This window comes from Eumetopias jubatus, unplaced genomic scaffold (assembly GCF_037043125.1).
Source record: "Eumetopias jubatus isolate StellerSeaLion01/CBP00866 unplaced genomic scaffold, mEumJub1_p1.0 scaffold_3, whole genome shotgun sequence".
Lineage (NCBI taxonomy): Eukaryota > Metazoa > Chordata > Mammalia > Carnivora > Otariidae > Eumetopias > Eumetopias jubatus.
Genome location: NW_028274809.1, coordinates 21,631,400 through 21,656,131, shown reverse-complemented (window position 1 = coordinate 21,656,131; position 24,732 = coordinate 21,631,400). Strand labels below are relative to the sequence as shown.

General features: G+C 46.6%; 1 protein-coding gene across 1 annotated transcript in view; it reads right to left on the bottom strand.

Moving 5' to 3' along the window:
* MARCHF4 (membrane associated ring-CH-type finger 4) overlaps positions 1-22,185 on the bottom strand; it is a 105,130-nt gene extending 82,945 nt beyond the window's left edge. The window contains exon 1 of the mRNA XM_028112110.1: positions 21,661-22,185. Within this exon, the coding sequence (XP_027967911.1) occupies positions 21,661-22,185 (525 nt within the window). The remainder of the gene's footprint in view (positions 1-21,660) is intronic.
* Positions 22,186-24,732: the final 2,547 nt, after the last annotated feature.

The following is a 24,732-nucleotide window of genomic DNA, read 5'->3' as shown; positions in this document are numbered from 1 at the left end:
CTGATTTTTTTAAAGAATCTTGCCTCTAGGCTTTCCAAAATAAGCTCTCTCTTTTAGATTTCTGATTCCACTTCCAATAAATCACTTGACAGCACAGCCTAGCCCATCTGGACCAATCAATCAGCCCTTATCATCAGCAGTATTTTTCTTTCTTTCCTGCCCCGCCCCCAGGGTTTGCAACCCTGTCTGCATATTGGAATCACCCGGGAAGAGTTAAAAATACTGATGCCTGTTCCCACCCCACGGACTGACTTAATTAGTCTGGGTTTGTGACTGGGCATCTGGAGCGTCCCCCCCCAGATAATTCTAATATGCCAGCTAACACTGAGAACCACAGAGCACCTTGCACTCAAAGGGTGCTCTGTGGACCAGAAGTATCAGCATTGACCTGGGAACCTCTAGAAATGCAGAACATCAGGCTCTAGCCCAGACATGTGGAATCAGATGCTGCAGCTCAGCAGGGACTCCCTGCGCTTCGTATGTATTTTAAAGTCTGAGAAGCTTTGTGCTAGAGATCTAACTTAAGCTCTCCCTCCTGCCCTGTGTAAGATCTAATAGGAGGGTCTCAGAGATCACACCCCCTTGACTCTAGGCAGCCTGTCAAACAGTCGATGGCTGCTTTTTCCCAGAGTGTGAAAACAGGCAGCTATCAGTCAATCAACAAGTGCTTGACATATGGTAAACAGACACTGAGTATCTGAGGTGTTGTCTCTAGATGTAGCAGTCTACGGTGCAGTTCGTTGGAGCATTGTTGTAGAGTGACCAATGGTCTGGGTCCAACTGGGACTATTCCAGGTTCAGCACTAAAGTCCCGCACTATGGGAAATTCATCAGTCCTCTGGGAAGCTGGAATGGTTGGCCACCCTGTGTCAAGTAACATTCAGAACTGATTTTACCCCACACACTCTAGACACACACACACAGTTGGGAAATGTGATCAAAAAGATATGACCGTCCATTGACCTGCAAACTGGTGAAATGTGGGTTCCACTTGCTTTCCCTGCTTCCAGAGGCTGCTCCAAAGCCAGAGCCTTGAGATAGTGAGGTGGTGTTGAAAACACCTGCACAGTATACACAGCTGAGCCCAGTTAAGGACACTTTATAAGCTTTTAAGACTTGGAAGACAGGTGCAGGGATCCATTCACCTTCCTGCCACCCAAGAAAAGCCTCATATGTAAGTTCCCTTTGCTAGTATTAAAATTGCCACCTACCACCTGGGGTGACCTGCCTCTTTCCTCAGTCTTTCCCTGCCCTCTGTGTATGGGGGCTGGTGTCAGATTACACTAGGAAAGCTCGGGAGATGGTTATGAATCTATACACACACACACCCCATCAAAGGTAAGATCTGTTTCTTTGGTACCCACCACCCCCTCATGAACACACATAGCTTGGAAGTAGGGTTTCGATGTATAAAGTTAATGCCTAGAAATGTTGGTTTATCTATTCAATAAAAATCCATTGAGTGTCCTCAGTGTGTTGACCTCTGTGCAAGATGCTGGGAAGCAATAGGACCCAAGTAGACACAACACCCGCCCTCATTGGGATTACAGTCTAGGGAGGAATATAGGAGCAATGACAGTGTAGTGGGGTGGGTGCTGTGATCACCAGAGTGAGTGTAGGATCCACATAGCTTATGGGAGGAGTGCCCAACCCACAGAGGAAGTAGGGACTTCTAAAGGGTGGGAGATACTAATTAGGTGAGAGGAGAAGTGCACATGTGAGGGGGCAGAGAGCTTCCTGAGCAGAAGGAATGGGGGTTTGCATGGGATAAAAAGAGCATGGGAGCTCCTTTGAACCGGAGAGAAGGTCAGTATCTCTAGGAAAGATAAGAAAGATGGGAGGTAAGGGTAGGCAACAAAAGAATCTGGAGAGGTAGGTAGAAGCTGGTTGGCCTTGTAAAGCAGGTCAAGGAGCTGGGATGTGGTCCTGAGTGTGAAGCCCATATAGGTGAAGAATCACAGCAATTCTGTAGAGAACAGAGATGGAGTAAATAGGAGTGAAAGCAGAGATTTAAGAATCACGGAGAGAGAAGAAGGCAGCTCAGACTGAGGTGGTGGCAGTCCAGGCCCAGAGAATCAGATGGATTGGAAAGATATTTAGAAGTGAAAGGGGACGCCTGGGTGGGTCAATTGGTTAAGTGTCTGCCGTTGGCTCAGGTCATGATCCCAGGGTCCTGGAATCAGGTTCCGTAATGGGCTCCTTGCTTAGCGGGGAGCCTGCTTCTCCCTCTGCCTGCCGCTCCCCCTATTTATGTGCTCTCTCTCTCTCTGACAAATAAAGAAATAAAATCTTAAAAAAAAAAAAAAGAAAAGAAGTAAAAGCAATGGAAGAATATTTTGGTTGAAAAATGCCCATGAAGGGATGCCTGGGTGGCTCAGTTCGTTAAGCGTCCGACTCTTGATTTCAGCTCAGATCTTGAGCTCAGGGTCATGAGTTCAAGAGTTCGAGACTCAGGGTCACCCCACATTGGGCTCCATGCCCAGCATGGAGCCTACTTAAAAAGAGAAAAAAAGAAAAATGCCCATGATGGAGAAAGGGCGGGAGAAAAGAGAGGAATTGAGGGTTATGCTCAGGTTTCTTTTTTTCTTTAACTTTTTATTTTCAAGTACTTTCAGACTTACAGAAAAGTTGCAAAAATGGTAGTTTCTGTATATTCCTCCTCATGTGTCTCCCAATACTGACATCATACGCATTCACCATACAACCATGAGAATCAGAAATTATGCTAAATACTATCACCAAATGAAAGACCCCACTTAAATTTCACCAGTTTTCCCAAGAGCCATGTTTGGTTTGGGTTCCAGGCTCCCACACCTCATTTAACATTACTTATTTCTGGTCTCCTGCCATTGGCAACAGTACCTCAATCTTTCTCCTCTTCCAGGATCTTGAAATCCCTGAAGACTATACATCAGTTGTTTGCTGAATGTCCCTCAAGTCCACCTGTGTGGCGTCCTTGGGTTTCTGCCTCTGACAGGAAGAAGGTAGGTTCCCTATGGGCAAGGGCATGTCTGACTACTCACTGACAGATTCCCAGTTTCAGAAGCAGTACTGACTGTGTTGAAGGGATGGCAGGGAGGGTGAGGTGCCAGCCACTGAGATATGGTTATTAAAAACACGCTTCATAGATCCCCTCCCCCACAGTATTAGTCTGCTCAGCTGCCATAACAAAATATCATAGACTGGTGGCTTAAACAACAGATATTTATTTCTCACAGTTCTGGAAGCTAGAAGGCCAAGATTGGGGTGCCTGCATGGTTGGGTTCTGGTGAGAGAACCCTGGCTGGCAGACAGCTACCTTCCTGCTGTGTCTGCACATGGTGGAGGTAGAGCCAACAATTCTCTGGTGTGTCTTCCTGTGAGGGCACTAATCCCATCATGGCAGCCTTACCCTCATGACATCCCCTAACCCTCTTACCTGCCCCCCACAAAGCCCTATCTCCACATATCATCACATAGAGGGTTGGGCTTCAACATGTGAATTGGGGGGGGGGGCAACAATTCAGTCCATAGCGCCCACATTAGCAGAAAGCAGAAAGTGTTGGTTAGAAAAAAAAAATGCTTTTCTTGAGTAGATCCATGAAAGTATTTAAGTACCTAATGGACCTGGGTTCTGTTAATGACATTGCCTTTTTGAGCCTGCTAGGCACAGTGAGTGATACAACAGTGAGCTTATATGCGTGGCACCAGCTCTCTTGAGCTCACCTTCCACTGGGGAAAGGAAATGAAGATCAATAGTGATAACAGGGCAGGCAGCCTGTGGTGAGTGCATCTATGGGAGCACAGCCAGGATAAGATGCAATGTAGGAGGGAGTCCTCATGGAGAAGGTGACAGGTGAGGGTGACAGGTGAGGAGGTGGTTAGGGTTCGGGCTGGTGGTGAAGGCAGAAGGGAAAGAGGTTGCAAGTGAAACAAAGCCTTTGAATGGAAACCAAAAGGCAGAGAGCCAAGGGGTGTGCTTGGAGAATGGAAAATGGCAGGCAGTGGGGATTGGCTGGAGTGGCTGATGGGATGTCAAGGTGCTGAGGCTGGAGGCTGGAGGCTGGAGGCTGGAAGGATTGGTTAGGTCCAAATCGCAACAGTCTTTGCTTGTCATCAAACCAAAGGCATTTAGCTTTTTTCTGTGTCAGTAAGAAGCAGGAGAGCGAACTGCTCAGAACTCTTTTTTGTGGAGCCAGGGTGTGGTCTGGGTGTTTCTTTGCCTCCTTACTGAAAGGAGTAGCTTTAGTGGAGGCAACACACTGGACATGCTCAAGGACCTCTGGTCCTCACCGTCTTGTCTCCTGACACTCCTCATGTGTATCCCTTTCACATGCCACATCAGCTCACCTTTGCAAGTGCCAGGTTGCCCCTTCCCCCATGGGGCTCTGGTGAACTCTTGCCCATTCTCCTAGCACTGGCTGGAGGTTCTTGTCTATGAGGCTGCCTGCCTCTGATTCATTTGAGCAGAATTGACCCTTCCCTCTTTTCTGCCCATGCTGTAACTAGAACATCTCTCCACCATTAATTTTATAACAGTTCCCTCACATACTTCAGTCTGACAAGACTGAAAGGTCCCTGACAGAAGGAGCCATGTTTATTTCTCTGTATTCCTGGGGTTAGCACCATGATTGGCACATCATTGGTACTTAACAAATAACTACTGAATTTAATTATTTTTAATTAAATAGTAGAAAGAGCACTGGAGGGGCACCTGGGTGGCTCAGTCAGTTAAGCGTTTGACTCTTGATTTAGGCTCAGGTCATGATCTCAGGGTCCTAAGATCGAGCCCTACATCAGGCTCTGCCCTTAGTGAGGAGTCTGCTTGAGATTCTCTCTCCGTCTCCCTCTGCCCTTTCCTTGCTTGCACGCTCATGCTCTCTCTCTCTATCTCTCAAATAAATAAATAAATCTTAAAAAAAAAAAGAGAGAGAGCACTGGACTAGGAACCAGGAGCCCAGAATCTAAACTCCAGCCCTACAAACCAACACAGTTACAACCTTTCTGAGTCAGGCTCTTCATCCATAAGAAGAGCAAGGGATGGTAATCTCTATTCCATAGTATTGTCCTGGAAGACTCTATCACGTTCCTGGAGCGTAACTAGAGCTGAAGTTCTGTCCTACCCCTTAATTATTTGCTCAGAATCTGGAGAGTTTATAGAGCAACAACAGGCATAACACAGATATTGCTGCTCCTACTGGTAGTTCTGCTTCATGCCAGACATCACCAAGGGCAGAAAAAGGACCTCTTATGCATATTTGAAGCAGAAATGCAGTGGGAAGGGGACTAGAAATTTGATCAAGAAACTAGCATTATCCAGGAGAGGGAAAGCAAAACCTACAAACAGAACTGTACCAAGAAGCTAGAGCAGTTTGCCCAGGATGGCCAAGGCCTACCAGGACCAGTAGCATGACATGGGGCCAGAATGCCACCAGACTTCACCTCTAGACTGTAAGCTCCATGACAGCTGAGGCCTTATCTGTTTGGTTCGTGGCTATATCATCTATGCCTAGTCCAGTGTGTGTGCATAACAGTAGCCCAGAAACATCATGTAATTTATTTGGACCTTGATTCCCTTGATCTCAAAAATAAAGGGACATCCCATTCTCCCAACATACTCTTCTATAAGCAACAAAACCTGTTAACATTTCCTAGCATGAGGGTAGGTAGCAATAATGCTGATGGCAACTGAGGAATGATAATTTAACAAGGAAAAAAGAGAGGCAAACGTAGTACCATGGTTGTGTCTCCCTGATCTCCACAGATGGGAGCAAGCACAGAGAGATGGGAGAACTGGAGAAGATGAAGGTCTGGAAACAACGACGGGGCCAGTGCTATATTGATGACTTTTTTTTTTTTTTTTTTTGGACTCTTTGGCCAGAAAATGGCCTTTAGGTTAGAGAGAGCTAATCTGGGCCTTGAATGAGACACTATTTACAAACCTCAATGAAACACAGACCTACACGTGTTTGCAGTTTTGGGGCTTCTACACCCCCTTTGTCAATTGGCTGCCCTCCCCAGCCACCTGAGATACTGGTTACCATGGTGACCATCCACAATGGGGGGGACCCCTGTGTCCCCTTCCTCAAGGGGGCTAAGTGAGGCAGAAGCCAGGCTGGACTAGGCCACACAGATGAAGCCCCAAGCCGAGCAAGACTCACAGCTTCCACAGTTGACACCCTAGGGAGGCAGCCAACGTGATTTCCCAGAGGACATAAAGAAAGGAGGATGGGTGAATGCTTGTGTCTTGAAGCACAGTGGGCTTTTCCATTCCTCCTGGGGGTGACGCTCCTTTCCTCCCTCCAAGTTTTTTGGAAAAGCTCCTACTTCTGCCTGAAATGCCCTCCCACTCTCTTATCTTGGCCAACCTCAGGTCCAGCACAGATATCTCCTCTTCTGAGAAGGCCTCCCTGATCCTCAAGCCTGCACACCATTGCACTCACTACAACTATCAGCTTACCATCCTGCCTTGTTATCACCCCAACTGCAGTTATGGGATGGCAAAGCTCCTGGAGGACAAGAGCCAGGTTCCAGTTCACTAGCATATCTAGAACCGTTAGCACAGTTCTGGCATAAAGCAGCTGCTCAATAAATATTTGATGAATGAAGGAACTAGAAATTTCACTCCCCTGTTGTGGGAGGAAGATGAAACAAGTTGATATCACAGTTTAAATAAAATCTACTCACCAACTTCCGCAAGGTGTCTGTGGTCTGTGAAGCTAGAACTCCATTCCCTTTGCCTTCTATAACCACAGAGCCTAGTGTTAAACAATAATCCTTCAACATAAAAGAAATTTGGGAAATGTTCAAACTCACTGCAAGGGGGACTTACGTTTTGTAAAGATTCTCAACAATAAAAGCTATAACATAAATTATAGAGTTATCCCTGAATGCACTAGAAAATGAAATTAACCATGAGCTGACCCTATTCCTGCCCATTCTCCCTCCCTAGTCTCTTCCATTCTCCAAATGTTCTGGTTAATTAACACTTTACTACAATATAGGAGCGTGTTAGGAAGTGAATGAACTGAGTATTTTTATGGCTGAAAGAGGAGTGGGGGAAGGATGAATGACTTTCTCCTGTAAAGTATTGACTGGTATTTCCCAGTCTGAAAATAGGAACACAACACTTCACCTCTCTGGATCCTGGTTTCTCACTTCTAAAAATGAGGAAAATAACGTCTGCTCTTCCCTCCTTACCACAGGAATATGAGCTAGTGCCTCTGCATGTATTGGAGGATAAGGAAGCTCCTGGACCCCAAGGGTCCTTCCAGACTCTCCTGAAGCTTCCATATAAAAACTCAGTTCAATTAACCATGCAGGTTTCTGTGGAGTTACTATTCCCAGGCAGGTGGCTCCCAAGCACAGCCAGACCACGAGGCTCTTATTACAGAAAGGCCATTAGAACCCAGCCCAGAGAAGCTAGCATTGAGAGTAATTGCCGGAGAGGAGTGAACCCACCCCTCCCCTCTCTGCACCCTGCCCACACTTTAATCCACCCAGCTCTCTGAGGAAACCTATCCTGGGTCCTAAAACATAGCAGGGCAATTTGAAAAGCAATGAGAGGGAGAGAGGATTAGGCCAAGTGGAAAGGAATATGTTTCTAATGAAGAGAATGAGGTAGATTTTGTATTGCTCTACTTTGGCACAAACTTTCCCCGGGATAATTCCTCCTTCTCAGCCCGACTTGTCCACCCAAAGATTAGCTTCTCTGGCAATCCTTTCCCTGTTTTCTCAGGCTTCGCTAGTCACCCTTCCTGTGTGGTCCTTCAGCACCTGAGATGCAGTCCTGGTTCGAGGAACCCATCATGTTGTCTTGGGGTTGCTTCTCACACTAGATTCTGAGCTCCCCATCCTGCCTCCTCATTCCCAGGGCCTGGCACCCAGCTGTGCTGAGTCAATGGCCACACTGATCCTTTTGCTGCCATCAGACCAAGTAGACCAGGAAGGAAATGGACGACAGGACATTTTCGTCTTTAAATCATGACCTCTGGGGATGGAAGATCCCTTAAGAGGTCATCAAATGTATTCCCCTCATTGAGCAAGATTAACGAAGTGCCTGGTGAGACACACTCACGTTCTGTCTCTGACTCAGGTCCCCACCATTATTGTGCCCAAAGCTATCTTGCCCACCCTCGGCTAGCTCCACCTCCCCTTTTGTGAAACCTATTTAATAACTTTTTGTAGCAAATAATATGTCCTACCTTTTTATTATGTACAATTTCAACCACATATGAAAGTAGAATGAAATTTAAAAAAATAAAAGTAGAGAAAAATATATAAAATATATATAATTATAAAATATATAAGTACACATAAAATATATAATAAAACATTTTTAAGTAGATAAAATGGTACAATAAACCCATCACCCAATTTCAGCACTTTTAAACACATGATCAGTCTTATATCATCTACAGTCACTGCATTGTTTGGAAGCAAATTCCAGCTAGCATGTCAAATAAACACTTTTTTACTTCCTTTACATTCACAGGGAAGATGAAAATTAATTTAAATCATGAAGAACCTCTATGTGTTTTTGGGGGGGGCGAGGAAGAACCTTTGAAATCGTATCATATACTCCCCCAAAGCCCCAAACTGATTTTTTTTTCTAGCAAACACTTAATGGGTGTCCAAAGCAAGAAACAAGGTGGCGAGTATTATGTAAAATATCAGTACTGATTTTGCAAAGACTAGACCCTCCAGGCTCTGTCTGGAACAAAGGTGTGCAAAAGGCTGGAGCAGTGAAGAGACCAACACCCTCAAATGCTTTTTTCTTCTGAATTCAATAGTTGTATTCCCTGTGCACACACACCCCCCACTCCCTTCCCCCTCAGCATTCTCGCTCACTCCCACAAACATGCACCCAACAGGAGGAGACACCTTTGCACTCTCACGGACACCAGCTCTCATTCATGGGCAGCTGCCTGGTTTGGGCAGCTGTCTTCTAAACATGTTGGAGAATTCAGAGCCCCAGTACTAGAAAGCTTTTCTTTCTCAAGTTGTTGAGAAAGTTGTCACATTGTTCCATGGAGGCTTAATTCTGCGGCTCCCAGAGGGATCGCCACAGGATGTATCAAAATAGACAATCCACACTCACTCAATGTGCCAAAGCACTCCTTTTGGGGTGTCAGGTTAAAAACTGTTAAAGCACCACTGCATAATGGCCAATGCTATTTCTGCTGATGATTATTAACTCTGTTTATATGCCTAAGATCCCATAAGGAAAACTTTATTGCCCACTCAAAACTTTCACTCGTCAGATGTCACCTTGTCAATCTTGAAGCACTGAGCACACAGCACTTACACCCAGGGAAATGTGCGAGGATTGTTTATCATCCTCCCTGGATAGAGGTGGAAGGAGCACCCAGACAGAGAGTTCATGTTTATGGGGAGCCCCTTCATGCACTGCAGTAGGTGTTGTCTACTCAAATTCTTGTGACGATGCTATGAAGTATTTTTTTTAAAGATTTTATTTATTTATTTGACAGAGAAAGAGACAGCGAGAGAGGGAACACAAGCAGGGGGAGTGGGAGAGGGAGAAGCAGGCTTCCTGCCGAGCAGGGAGCCCGATGCGGGGCTCGATCCCAGGACGCTGGGATCATGACCTGAGCTGAAGGCAGAAGCTTAACAACCGAGCCACCCAGGCACCCCTATGAAGTATTTTTTATTTGCTCCACGGTACAGACAAAAGACACTTAAGTTCAAAGGATTTAAATGATTTGCCCAAAGCCCACAGCTAGGAAGTTCTAGAGCCCAAGTTCTAAATGAGGTTGTTTTTTTTTTAAACCATCAAAATCATGGCCTTTTTTCTGTACTAGTAATTCCCAATTTTTCCATGTAGAAGTAACTACACACATTGAAATTATTTTTATTTTTAAACTTTTAATTTTGCAGTAATCTCAGATTCACTTAAAAACTTGTAAAAATGGCACACAGAGTTCCCATTGACCCTTCAGCCAACTTCCCCAAAGGTTAACATCTTACAGACCAGTGACCAAAACCAGGAGCTTAACGTTGATATGACACTGTTAACTAGTTTACACATCTTATTCAAGTGTCACCAACTGTCCCACTAATGCCCTTTACCCCGTGCAGAATTCAATTCAGATCACGCATTGTATTTAGTTGTCATATCTTCTTAGACTCCTCTAATCTGGGACATTTCCCTCATTGTTCTTCATTCTCCGTGACCTTGACACTTTTGGAAAGTACTGGCTAGTTGTTCTGTAGAATGTCCCTCGATTTAGCTCCCTTTTAATGTGTCACTTTCACATACCCTCAAGTGACTTGACCAGTACTTTGAGTATTTGTTGATTGAGAATATACTTACTGACATGATGCTACACTAAAGTGAAGGATGCTTTTGATTTTGTTCATCACAGTGGCTTTCATACACATTTAAAAAAAAAAGTATGTATATCTGTGTGATAATTTTCACTTAGTCTACCAGCAGTGCTTGGGTATATTCAGTTTCATCTAACCTGGTGATGTCTTGGCAGCACCTCCTAAGATCAGCAGCCACAGTCACACACACACCAAGGCAGAAATTCTCAAAGAAAATTTGAAGAAGTGAGTAAGGTCAGATAACAACATTAAGAGCTAATGTTTATTGGACATTTGCAAATTTATCCTTATGTTTGCATTCCACACTATGCCAAGAGTTTTGCATGTGTTCTATCATTTGAACCTCACGGCAACCTCTAAGACAGATACTATTATTATCATTCCCATTCTATAGTGGAGAAAAATGAAGATTCTGGGTCTGTAAGTGATTTTCCCAATATCATACTACTACTACACAGCAACACTGGGATTTAAAAGCAGTTCTGCTTGGCTATGTAGGCCCCATGTTCTTATCCACTGTGCTAACTTTCTGCAAAAACATCTTTGATTCTTTGCTCCATTGTTCCTATGCCTGGAACGGTCTTCATTGTCCTATTTTCCATATTCTTTCCTTGATTTGGTCTTTAAGGTCCAGTTCTAAGTTCATTCTTCTAGGGAGACTGCTGTTGGTGTAGGGGGGAGTTGGTATGTCGGCCCCAGGTATGGCTCCTCCACATGATATGGCATGAAGAGAATAGCAGAACTAGAAGGGGCTTGGATATTTCTGAGGACAACCTCCTCCTTTTATAACTGAGGAGATAGTAACAAAACCACTGGTATTTACTGAGTGCTCACTGTGGGTCAAGCAGTTTCTACATGCTCAATATGTGTTCTCTCATTTACCTTTCTCACAACCCTAAGAGAGAGGTACTAATACTGTTGAGAGAGAGATGTCTAGAGCTCACCATACCTGAGTTTCCTCTCTTTCCAGGCACCCAGGAGGATGACACTCTCTATCCCTACTGCTATTAGGGATGAGCCATTCTAGATCCAGCCAATGAGCTGTAGGTAAAAGCCATGTGTCATTTGTGAGCTGATGCATGTCATTGTGGGTACTCAGTGAGCTATGGGACAGCAAGCTGTGTGCTTTCTGTTGCCTTGCCTTGGGACTCTGGGGCTTCCCCAGTGAGGCCCCTGATTTGACTTTGCTCAAGAATACTCTCTGAACATAATTCAGGAATGAGAATTAATGGTTGTATTAGCCGGGGAAATTAACATTAGCTGGGCAACAGACAAACCTCCAAGTCTCAGCATCTTAATATAATCAAAGTTTGCATCTCCCTCATGTTACAGCCCTGTGTTGGTTAGATTTTTCCATCTTGCAGCTATCCTGTTTGAAACTTATAGCTCTCAGATCACTGAGGCAGGGAAAGAGAGAGATGCAAGAGGTATCACTTCCTGTCTCTGCCCTGAGTGACACATGTTACTTCCTTCTTAGTCACATGGTGCTATGTCCTCTCTCTACCTCCAGTGCCCACACGCCTGTTGCTTATATGTCCTCAGGTCTGGGGGAGGCATCTCTTCCCCCACACTTTGGTTGCCTCTCCAAACTGTTGCCTAATACACAGCCTTCCTGAATCACCTGCATTAGAACTGTCAAAGCCAGTGGTCGAAAATGCAGATTCCAGGGCACTACCCTGGGGCCATGGCCTGGGACTCAACATTCTCCCCCCCCCCCGCCCCGCTTGAGGCACTTCTTGGTATCCACAAACGTTTCAGAACTATTACAAAGTATGCGGCTCAGGTCAATGTCACCCAAACTTCAGTCACGTAGACTTTCAAGGTATGCATGTACTATCTATACTATTATTTACTTGATACTTAACATTTTTCTTGAAATGTCTTACATTTTTACTTCAATAAATGTATTTCTAAAGGAGACTTTTGTCACTACCATAAATAAAGAACTGATGTCATTTACCAAAGTAGGAATAGACAAGCTGTGTCTATATGATAGAATATTATTCAGTGCTAAAAAGAAATGCGCTATCGAGGTACAAAAAGACACAGAGGAACTGTAAGTGCATATTACCAAGTGAAAGGAGCTAGTCTGAAAAGGCTACATACTGCATGATTCCAACTATATGACATTCTGGCAGAGGCCAGCCTATATCGCCAGGAGTTCAGGGGTAGGAGCAAAAGGATAAATGGTGGAACACAGGGAACTTTTTAAGCCGTGAAACAATAATAATACCATAATAGTAGCATATATGGTATACACATGCCATTATCCATTTGTCAAAACCCTTCAAACATATAACACCAAGAGTGAACCCCAATGTAAACTATGGACTTTGGGTGATAATGATGTGTCAGTGTTGGTTCATCCATTGTAACAAATCACTACTCTGGTGCAGGATGAGTTTGGGGTGGAGGGTTGGCGACAAGTGAGTATACGAGAACTCTGTACTTTCAGTCCAGTTTTGCTTCAAACCTAAACCTGCTTTAAAAAATAATTTATTGGGCGCCTGGGTGGCTCAGTTGGTTAAGCGACTGCCTTCGGCTCAGGTCATGGTCCTGGAGTCCCGGGATCGAGTCCCGCATCGGGCTCCCTGCTCAGCGAGGAGCCTGCTTCTCCCTCTGACCCTCCCCACCTCATGTACTCTCTCTCTCTCTCACTCTCGCTCTCTCAAATAAATAAATAAATCTTAAAAAAAATAAAAATAAAAAATAATTTATTAATAAAAGAATAGATACACACAACTGCAGATAAAACAAGACTAACAAATTATAGCTAGATATTACTGGATGTCCAAAGACTCTGAGGCTAATGCCTTCTCTTTGTTTACAAAGGAAATTGACAAGTGTTAAAAAGGTGTTAAAGACATATTATCACTCCAGTGAGATTTTCCCCTAGACATAATCATAAGGCATGAGAACAAACTGAAAAGAGAACAGCGTTCTCACTTAATGATCAACATTATTTAACATGGTGTCTGTCTGTGGTATCCATCTCATCGCAGGCTTTCAAGAAACACTAGTCTAGGGATGACCCTGAATGCAAACACCTTGCTGTCACATGTTGGGCAGTCATTTCTTCTGCCACTTCCCCTATGTGCTCCTTTGTGTGCATAGCCTGCTCCTGGCCTCTAGGGACTCAGAATCTAGGAAAGTGTCTTTCTGCACAGTTCCTGCAAAGAAGAGAGTGCTGCTTAATAAAGATCTGTCAGGAACATAGCGGTGATGGAGAGAGATAAAGACAACTATGTTGGGGGTGAGGGACCTGGGCAGGAGAGCAGGGAGGTTGAACTGAATCAGGCAATACAGAGGCATAAAGTCAGCTAAACAGACACACTGGATCTGAATGCGCACCTCTGATGTCAGGCACAAAAACAGCTGGGGTTTACTGTGGTCAAAGCACAGTCTTACTTAGAGCACCTGATTTTTTAAGGCTGTAGTAACAGAGAGTAGTAGGAAAGGCAGCAGAATGACTGGAAACCCTACTCCAGGTCTCTGAGTCACATTGACAGAATGGGGGTAATTATCACTCCCATTTAATGAACAGCTTGCTGTGTGCCTAGAACTTTAATATAGCATGTCCACCACTTATGGTAAGTGTTCAAGCTGAATATTTTCTTGTTTTGTAGACAATGAAATCAAGGTCTAGGGAGATTAAGTAACTTGCCCAAGGTCACCCAGCTGGGAAAGGCCCAAATCGGGATTTAAATTCATGTCTTTCTGACTTCAAAGTCTGTGTTCCTCCCATGATTCAGCAAGAGAACAAGAACAGGTCTGCTCCTGGCCAAGTGGACTCAAGCCAGGACAACAATCACTATGATTGCTAGGATAAGAATCATCACTATTTGTTATTATAGAATCTGAAAAGGAGGTTGGATGGGGTGGAGGGGGGTCTCAAGGGAGCATCCATATCCCTCTTGCTTGGCATTTTAATTTGTATACTGACACATACACATATGTGCACATGTATGCACACACACACACAAATATACCATCTACCATGTGTACACTAGGGACCACAGATAGCACTATTAGTCTGGAATGAACATGTGCCAAGAAGGAGACCAAGGGATCAACAAATTTTGAGCTCCTACTGTATGCAGAGTCATATGCTAGCCACTAGGGTGGCTTCAAGAGTCTTCTTTTGGAGAAATCGATGTTGATTGACTTCAACCACATCCAAAGTGACCTTTCCACAAAGAAGGAAACTAATTTGATCTGTCCACCTCAACATCTCTGAACAGGACCCCTGAAGAAATCCTCATGTGGGCAACGAACTGGACCCAAGACTTGAATCATGGAGTTTGACAGAGCCTCTATTTGCGGATCCTCTTTTTGCTGATAGTTTGCATTTACCTAGAACTCAAATTGTAACTAAATCAATCTTGCCTATTTTGTTATGAGGCAGTCAGTCCCACGTGCACCCTGTTTTTACTTTTAACATACGCAGAGGGAGGTATCAAATGTGTACTCTATGCAATACGCACACATAGACTCTATCTTACATATGATACATCTCGGTAGGGGGATGGTGTGCAGCTCAGGCCACACAGTATGCACTTGCCAGCTCCTTTACATCCGGGCTCACTTCCAACTTGGCTTCCTTCCCAGCAAACAAGAAGCAGCTCGCTCATTCCCACACTCCTTCGAGTAGCCCCTCCCCCCTCAACCTGCTCCCCCTACCCCAACTTATAGGCCACAGCTGGGCTTCTCTAACACACCAGCTGGAAAAGAGGAGAGCAGTGGTGGAGGGGAGGAGAGAGAGAATCCCAGTATCTGGCCTTTCTCCTCCCAGGCTCTTTAGAAATCCGTATTTTACTCCTGCCCTACCAGCTTTATTAAGTACTTTTCTATATGGGGGGTTCAGCTAGAAGCCACACCCAATAAATTAGCCAACCCACCGCAACCAGACGCAGGCTGGCAAGTGAGGAAGGATGACTCCAAAGTGAACACTGTGTAGAGGATCTACAGACAATCAAGGTGAGAATCACTCCACAACTGTCAAGACAGAAGGTGCCTCTCTTCCTCCAATCCTTAATTCTGTCTGCCAAAGTGAGACAGGTGCACTCAATGCTTTATTCCTGTGCATGTGTGTGCATGTATGTGTGTGTAAAAAATAGATGGCTAAATCTGGAAAGTAGCCAAGGACCTGATGGTGGAGGTTGAACGTCCTTACATCACTTCCCAATAAAGAAAGAGCACAGGTGAGAACACTGGTTAAGGAAAGGGTCCTTGGAGCTTTCCGTTTAAACAGGACCAGGACTGACCAAAGTAGAAATGGAAAAACCACAATGGAAAACCCAAGAGGGGAACATGACAACACCTGTTCATGACTCTGGGTCGGGGAGTAACTGGGCTTCCCCTTTTCTGGGATGTTCTGCATCCTTAGGTCCACAATAGTATCTGTTGCCTATTGTTCATGACATGCTGCTTTCCTACTTTAGTATGTGCCTGGTGTCAATTCATGATTGCCAACAACTTAGGATTTCTGTGAACACAGGACAGAGACTACTCTTTGTGATTTCTGCTGAAGATACATTAGTACATGCCATCTATTGCACACACTAGAATTAGATACTGGGATGAGATGACCCCTTGAATTGAAAAGGGATGCAAATTCATCTCTTTACACTTAGATTAAAAATGTCTCTGGACCCTCAAGCAATCTCCTTGTAATGAACCCCAACTTTCAAGCTCAGAAAGGATCTTGAGGGTCATTAGCTCCAGTCACCCATTTGAGCCCCCTTTCTAAGGCAGACTATACTATCTTGGCACAGCTTTGATAGAAATTTCTTTCTACTATCAAAACCAAAGTTGGCCAAAGTACTGCCCTTTGTGATCCCACAGAATGGTCTGCCCCTACTGCACAGCACATTTTCAGCAGTTGTTGCTGGCAAGTGTTTTTCTTCCTTATAGTCTCTTCTCCCCAGCCCCCTACCCGAGGAGCTGTCCACTGGATGAGCTCTAGAGGATCATTCATTCAACAAAAACTTACAGAGTATGAAACAGGTGCCAGGAACCAGATTGGGAGCTGATGACCCAATGGTGAGCAAAGACACAAAAGTTGCTGCTTCTAGGGATCTTATAATCCCTTTGCATACCTCCCTTAGACCCAGACAAGAGGGTCCCTTGCTGAAGAAAGCTCCACTCTGGCCTTTCTTCACCTGCACCCTTCCCATAGGAAATCTGTGAGGTCTAGGAGCTATGCCTCTCTTCTAGAACATGCTCCGATTACCTGGGACCCCAGAATTCCTGTGTATTGAGACATGAGCCTGCACTCAGAACATTCAAGGTTTCTCTTCCTCAGGTTCAAAGGAAGAGGGGCAAGGGACAGCTGTTTAGGGGTTGTATGGACAGAGCTTGAGCAAGCCAGCTGGAATGTCCACGTGTGTGTGTGACAAAGACTCATCCTGCTGCCAGATGTAGCCAGCAGTGGAAAGAAAATCAAAGTGGCTTGTAGAACAAGGGCTGGATACCCCCATATGGCTAGCACAGAATTCTAAGGAATCCAATAATTCTAAATTCAAACCTGTCTTCCAGGTTGTTTTGACATTTTATTTGCCAGGATAGGAGGATAAAATTCATTTTATTTAACAGTTATCTGGATTTATTACTTTTAGGTATTTTGGTTTATGGTATGTGAGCCTCTATCTATACTTTTGTTCTAGAGTCCATAAATGTTAGAGATGGGTCCATTCTTCATGGAGAATGATATTAATTAAATGATCATACACACACACACACACACACAAATGTAAAAATGAACCATAGTGCTAAGAAAAATAATACACTGTATGGGTCTCTCCTAAAATGCTCTACTTGATCTCCATTCCCAGGGTTCTCATTGCATCTTGGGATCTCCAGGTTTCCCTGAGCACTGCAAAGCTCTTCTCTTACCCTGCCAGGACCCAAAACACTGACTAAAACATTTCACACTACTCTTGCCCCTTCTGAACTTGGAGCTCCATGGAAGCGAACCCCAGGAAGAATAAGGGAGGTAAACCAAGCTTGTTCATCTCTTCCAAATTCATTTCCTCTTTTCCATTTGATCCAAAACAGGTGCCCCACCACCACCACCATTGCCATGGTGGATTTCATTCTTGAACCCATCTCTAGGTGCTCCACAGCCGACCCTGCCTAGGAGATGGTTTCACCTCTTTGTCGAGGTGTCCATGTGTCTCACAGCTCTTCTGCTTCCAGCTGTCTAAACTCAGCCTACATCCATTGCTTCTCACTTGGTCTTCAGCAGCAACCAAAAAGCCTTCTCTGACTAATTGGGGAAAAGGTAGCACATTTCCCCCATTTGTCTCTCTGAAAAGGCACCCCACACACTAGCTGCTTTTAAGCACACATCTCTTTCTTGTATCCAATATTACTATAATTCACCTGCGAACCACTGTTTGTGAGTTCTTGATCTCTATCAGTCTCTCTGATGTCTGGGTTAGATTGTGAAATTCCCAGAGGGCAGGGCCACATCAGCCCTGTGTCTCCAGACCCTGCTCAGCAGAGCAGCAGGCCTAGGTAGGCACTTACTTAATAAAGACCTTTGATGATGGAAACAGAGGAGCCGCACTCTACACCTAGAGGATTGTGAGTGCACAAGAAGCAATCTACTACCACCACCAGACAACAATCACAGCAGTCCTGCCAGGGTCTAGACTGGGAGCTGGGGCACACTGTTCCTTTTAAATGAGGCAGACGGAGCACTGTCTTGCCCTCTGAGATAATAACAGCAAAACACTGTGACAGCATGGCTCTAACCGTGTTGACCGATCTGTTGCTCAGAATGACCATCAATTGGGGTCTATCATTATTATCCCTGTCTCTTACAAAGGAAGAAGCCAAAGCACGGAGGGGCATGCTACTTGTCCAGGCCTTGAACTGGGGCCATCTGGTTTCAGAGACCTCAGCTTACCCACCATGGTCCATCGAAGTGAACCAGTGCAGCTTCAGCCAGAAACAGAGGGTCAAGAGCTGCCAACTGGGCTCTTGTCCCACACTTCCATGGATCCTTGACCCCTGTCCAACCTGGATGAATGGCTGAGAGGAGGGGAGTGGCTACTCAGTCAGCTTTCCAGCATGGAGCCAAGGTTGGCTCTCCAAGCATTTATTCACACACCATCCATCTGCCTCCTCCTGTCCTCTCTTCTGTTTCTCAAACATGCTAAGCTTGTTCACACTTAGGTCTTTGAACCTGCTATTTCCTCCACCTGGAATGCTCTTCCCCCAGGCCAACATATCAGGGGGTCCTTCTCATCACGTAGGGGCCAGCTCAGATGGCACATTCTTGGGAAGGCTGTCCCTGATCACTTTTTCTAATGTAGTTGCATCTTTCCCAAAACCTCCCTTTCATTCTTGTCTAACTCATTATCCTGTTTGACTTTCATCATGGTCCTCAACACCATCTGAAATCACTTTATTTATCTACTAGTTGACTGATCTGTTTCTGCATCTCTACTAGAAATGTCAGCTTCAGGACAGCAGAGGTCTCATCCGTTTTGTTCACTCCTGGATACTCAGTGCCTGGAACAGCATCTGGCACACTGTAGGTACCCAGAAAACATTTTAAAAGTAAATGCAGGCATGAATGAATGAATGTAAAGACCATTACAGACATGTGCAAACCTGGAACTAGTTGGACCCTCCAATGGCCCCTTACCATATAGAAGCCCTTGTCAGGAAGAGATCAGATCTTCATTTGGGGCAGTCTTTTAGCCCCTGGAGCAGCAGGCAAATGACTAGGAAGCTGTTTGATTCCCTTGTTTGGGCAAAGAAAAGACCAAGACATTCAGCTGCTGAGATTGCAGACTGCTCTCCCTTCAGAGCCACATGTGCAGGATTGCTGGACAGCTGGCTCCCTGAACAGAAAATAAGATACTGACATCTCAGCTCTTCACTTTCTGTCTTTCTGTCTCTTCCTACTCTAGAGGGTTTTCCCCATCTCCCCTTTGTCACCCTTCCTCACTGAAATCCTGTGAAGAAAATTGAGTAAAAAGAGGGAAAAATATGTTCATATCCAACACATGCTACTCTTATTACTACTATAGCACAATCTCATTAAAATCTCCTGGCTCCTGAACGAAAAATACAAACCCCAAAATAGAATCATCATATGCAGGAAGCGCTTGACTTAATCCAGTCTTAATGCCAACACGATGCCCCTATTCCTTCCACATAATAATAGAGCCCATTCCTTTATTGGTGTTAGCTTTTTTATTCAGTGCTTTATTTATGACACACCATAAAAATAATGAACAAGAAAGGAAAGCTCCTAACCTCTGCCCAGACCCCATATCACGTACGGGTATTTCACAATATTCCTACTGATCCTTTTCTTCTTCTTCTTTTCAACAAAGTACTGCTTTTTCATGATCAAAATATTTTATTTTGCCATTATATTTTAATCCCTTTCAAGATGTTTTCAGGCTCATTATCTTCTGAATCCTCCCAACACACTTATAAGGAAAAAAAGGAGGACAGTAAAAGGTGCCTCTAAACCACAGAAGTTGGAAAAGGGACCCAGAGGCATAAAGTGATTTGAAGAAGTTCACACAGTGAAATACCACCCAGAACAGGCTCCAAGTCCTGCTGTTTTCTAGAGACAAGGGTGTTTCTGCCAGAAGCCACACTCCCAGCAGCCCCTGTGACATGCAGACCTAAGCCAACCCATATGGGAACAAAATAGCTTAAGAAATTTGGAAGCTAAGTAATTCTTTCTTTTGGAAAAGATGAGGCTCCTGATTGGGGCAAAAGGCTGACCAGGAGCATCCCAAAATGAGGCCTCACTCTTGCTCTCAGTCAAGCCATCCCACCTTGTGCCCATCAGTGGAAGTGGAGACAAGGTCTGGAAAAAGGGCACTAAGCAGGCGGCCCTGGACCACCTCACCTAACAAGAGTCCTCAACTCTGGGCAGGACTTCATTTGGGACTTCAGTAAGCCTAGTCATAAGAAGGAGGAACCCAGTCCTTAGCCCCTCAGAAACATTTATGCACACTGAGATCTATGTCACCTCCTCTCATAATGCCCAGGCTGTGGCCCCGGTCATCATCTGTCCCTGAAGCATGTTGCCCATTCAGAGCAAAGATAAAATGAATTAAAGTATTAGCTAAGCCTGTCTTTCACAAAGCAAGCCTTCAGTAAGAGCCAGAGCCCCCTCAGGATCACCGGCATGGCATTTACTGCTCTCCCACTTGTTCAGGAAGCACCCAGAAGTCTTCCCTCCACTTCTGGGAAGCTACTGAAAAAAGTAGCTGATCGACCACAGAACCCTGACCAGGGTGCAATTTAATGTTCCTTCTCCAGCATCACTAACTAGATCAGATTTTTCAGGTGAGACTTTTCTATCTGGGATTCTGTGGGAAGTGTTGCCATAATTCATGACTCTTGGAGAATGTCCACATACTATCTCCAGCCTCTAGCAGACACTAGATTGGAAGTGGAGCTAGAAGGGCTGGGACGAGTCTATCTGTGAAAATCTGAATGAACAGGGAAGGGAGGACCTTCAAACTTAGGAAGACTGGTCCATGATTGTACTTGGCAACCCCTGTCCTGGATGGGGAGGGTTTAAGGGATATTCTAAGTTGATGTGCTTCAGGCCTGAGAAGGGGAGTAGATATGACAAGATTCCTTCCTTCCTTCTCCATATCCCTTAAACTCACTCTCAACCCACTTACCTATTTGCTTTCAACCTAGGGGGAAAAAAACATGAGTCTGCCAAGAAGTGTCTTAGCAAACTGTAGAGTCTTCTTGGACCTAGAATCTCTCCCCATTTCTTCCTTGCTGACTAAAACATACTGCTGAGGATGTCCGTGTAATATGGGAGGGGGTAGTTCAAAGTAAGAGAATAGGGTCAGGCTTGTTGTGTTTCAGTCTATGAGAATAGGGAAAGAGGAGACGATCTCTGCACATTTCCCTCTGAAGACGGAAGATGTTTGAATCTGGGACTGAAGATGGGCTGGGGGAAATGTCAGTAACAACAAATCAGATAAAAAGATATCTCGGCCTCAAGCATGAATGTACCACCAAGTTACTTCTTTTGTCACTTCTGACTTCTAAATCTTCTATTCTGAGGACGCTTATGGAATTTTGGGATGGAATTGAAGACACTAGCATTGGAAGGAAAATTCAAAAACTAGGGTACAACTGAGTCACCAAACAGGCTCTACCAGACACCTTTTGGGCAAACTTAACCACAGGAAACATCATTGAGGAGCCCTTAAAACATATATTCCTCACACTAGAGACAGCACTATGGTTCCCCAGGGCAAGCAGGCGAGTAGTAATGTGCAAGACCTGGAGACACCATAAGGCAGCAGGAAAAGGGAAAAAGGGTCTCACCTGTTCCGGCCCCTGGAAGCAGATGCGGCAGAGCGGGGTCCTCATGCCGCTGTCCAGGCTGCTGCCCAGTGAGTAGCAATCCTCAGCCTTCCCCTTACAGAAGTCATCTGAGGAGGCACTGCTGAGCAGTGAGGTGGGTGGCTCGGTGGCTGGGCCACCCCAGTCATCTTCCACAGAAGAAGGTGGCAAAGGTGGTGGAGGTGGCAGAGGAGTGGTCTCCCTGCCCACCCCTTCTCGAGGGCCCCTCCAGCCTGCCCACCCCCCGGCACCTAGAGCCGGAAGGGTGTTGTTGTTGGCCGCCAAACTGGGGGGCTGGGGGTCGCCGTGCATGGGCAGGGGCGCTGGAGGGGGGCGCCGCAGTAGGAAAACCTTCAGGTCATTGAAGAGCATGCGGCAGCGGCACTTGAGGAGACCCTGGTGGCGCAACATCTGGGGAGCCGGGGCACACGATCCACAGCGGAACCAGGCACAGCAGCAACAGAAGCACCACCACCACCCGAGCAGCCCGCTCAAGGGCATCAGCATGTGCCCAGGGGAAGCAGGGAGCCCAGGAGGGGCAGCTGGAGTCTTTTCAAAGGAAGATAGGAGAATGGTTTTGGGGGGGCCCCCAGCAGAGCTGTTATGGGGGGAATCTGCTTTCTCGCGGGCTCCTCTCACACCCCCTCAAAGTAGCAAATCAATTGATTGCCCCCAGGACTGAAAACTGTGAGTCACTGGTTCTGAACTCTCCCTGGAAAAACCGACAACAAAAAGGGTTTTCTTGCGCCCCCCCCGCCCCCGCCCCCGCCCCACACCAACCTTAGCTTTCCTCAGGGTGTCTCCTTTTTTTGCCTTTGACTTGGGGGTATGGCAGGGGAAGGGGGATAAAAAAAATGTTGAGGACGGGCTCTTTGGGCCTTGAGATCAAGGTCTAGTTGTCAGAAAGTTTCCCAAGAGAAGATATTTTCATTTCTTCTCAAATTCCTAGGCAGTGGGAAATCTCTTTTCTTTTGTATAAAAGGGTGGGGAAGATTATAAATCAAATTTGGAGTGGACTGAGCTGGGCTTAGGGCAAAACAGCTCAGTGAAAAATTGAGTACTGCATGTGCAGAGAGAAAAGATAGTTTTCCTCAGGTAGCAGGAGATTGGTTGTGGGGGGTGGGGGGTACGGTGGGGAGGAGAGGAGGTTGGGAGAAGTTTTAATTCTCCTGGGCAGAAAACTGGGGCAATTAATCCCCAGAAGCACCAGAGTTGTTTTTAAGAGAGCAATTGGGGGGGGGGGGGAAGCGTGGGTAGGGATTGCAGGTGAAATTGGGCAAGGGGCTTGTGCTTTGCCTCTGCAGCCAAAAGGCTGCACAGAAGAGGGTAAAGCCAATTAAGGAGAATAGAAGTGGGAAAATAATGGACTGAGAAAGGGGAAAGAAGGGGGGGGGAGAAGAAAAGATCTTTTAACCCTTGCAGAGCCGCTTCCTTCCTGAGCATTAAGATCCTGGCTAGAGGAAGGGTGTGTGTATAGGGGACGGGAGGCAGTGGAGCAGAGAGAAGGTGTAGAGAAAAGGGGCGTGTGGGAAGAGACAGGAGGAAGGAGTAGTTACATGATCTCAGCCCCCAGCCCACCCCTGCGGCAGTCTGTAAATCCAGGGCCCCTTCCTTTTGGCTCCATCAAAGGTCCCTTTGGGCGAGGGGCAAAGGCCGGGAGAAGGGCAGATCCGGGCGGGTGAGTGGCCTCGCCTTCTCTTCCTCTTCCTCTTCTGGGCCGTTGTCGCCCTCCTCCTCTTGCTCCGAGTCTGCCCGCGGCCGCCGATGCTGCTGTGGCGGCGGCGGTGAATGCTGGTCGGCGTCCCGGTGTCTCCGGGGCGGGGGCTGCTCCGGCTCGTCCTCTGGCTGCTGCTCGCCGTCCGGCACGGCCGCGACTCCCGGCTTCATGATCCTCCTCCTCCTCCTCCTTCCCTGGGGGCCGGCTCTGAGCCCCCGCTCCCGGGCAGCGCTGCCATGCAACCAGCGGCGAGGCAGGCGTAGGGGTGGGGGCGGCTGGGGAGTGAGGAGGGAGGGGCAATAAAAAATGAAATAAAACTAGTGGAAGAATAATAATTCGGTTCTCAAATAATCAGGAAAGAGTGCTCCTGGAGGGGTGGGGGTGGAGGAGGGCGGCTGCTGGGTCTTCACGGCAGCTCTGCCCCCGCTACCCCCACCAAGGGCGGCCTCGGCCGGCTCTCTGCCACCCCCCCCAACGCCCCTCCCTCCTCTTCGCTGCCTCCGGCTGGTTGGGCTCGCTGTTGCTACCTCCTCGCAGATGCAACGAGGTAAGGCTTGTGTGCGGTGCCAGTTGCAGGTGGGGAGGGGGAAACGAAGCAGTGTGGCCGAGGTGGGAGACAGCCAGCACTTGGCTCCGGCTTGGTCCTCGCGACTCCTCAAAGCCGTATATAAATATATCTCTTATAAAAGGCGAGAGGAAGCAAATCAGATTCCAGGCTGCTGCCAGGTGTTGTCTCGTCTTCCGCCGTTGCTCAGCACCCGCCGCCGCGACTGCTGCCCCCCTGGCTCAGTTCCCAAAGGGGTGGTGCTGGAAGGGAGGTGGCGGGGCGGTGAGCTGACCGTCCGAGAAATGGAAACAAGGTTCTTGCAGCGGAGAAGGCTCTCAGCTATCTCCGCCGCTGCCGCCGCCGCCGCGGCCGCCGCTGCTGCATTCAGCACCCCAGGCGAGTGGACAGCTCCCACCCAGACCCCGCGCGTCACGCAAGTAGGGGCCTGACGCAGACGCCGCGGAGGGATGGAGGAGGGAAAGGGGCCAGGAGGAAAAGAGGCTCGGGAGAGAGAGAGAGAAAGAGAGAGAGAGGAGAAGAGAACTGTTCGAGGGAAGGGGATGGGGAGGGACCAAAGGAAAGGGAAGGAAGGAGGCTAGGGAGGGATTTAGGAGGGAAGGGAGGAGGGAGCAAGAAAAGGAGACAGGCAAATGGGGTGGAAAGGAGCAATTCAGGGTACATTTTCCCCCCAGCTGGAAGGTATCAGTGTGGATAGTAAGGCTGTAGAATTTCTTCCCAAGGTACATTATCACCAGCCCTCGCAACACGCGTACACAGAGCCTTCTACATC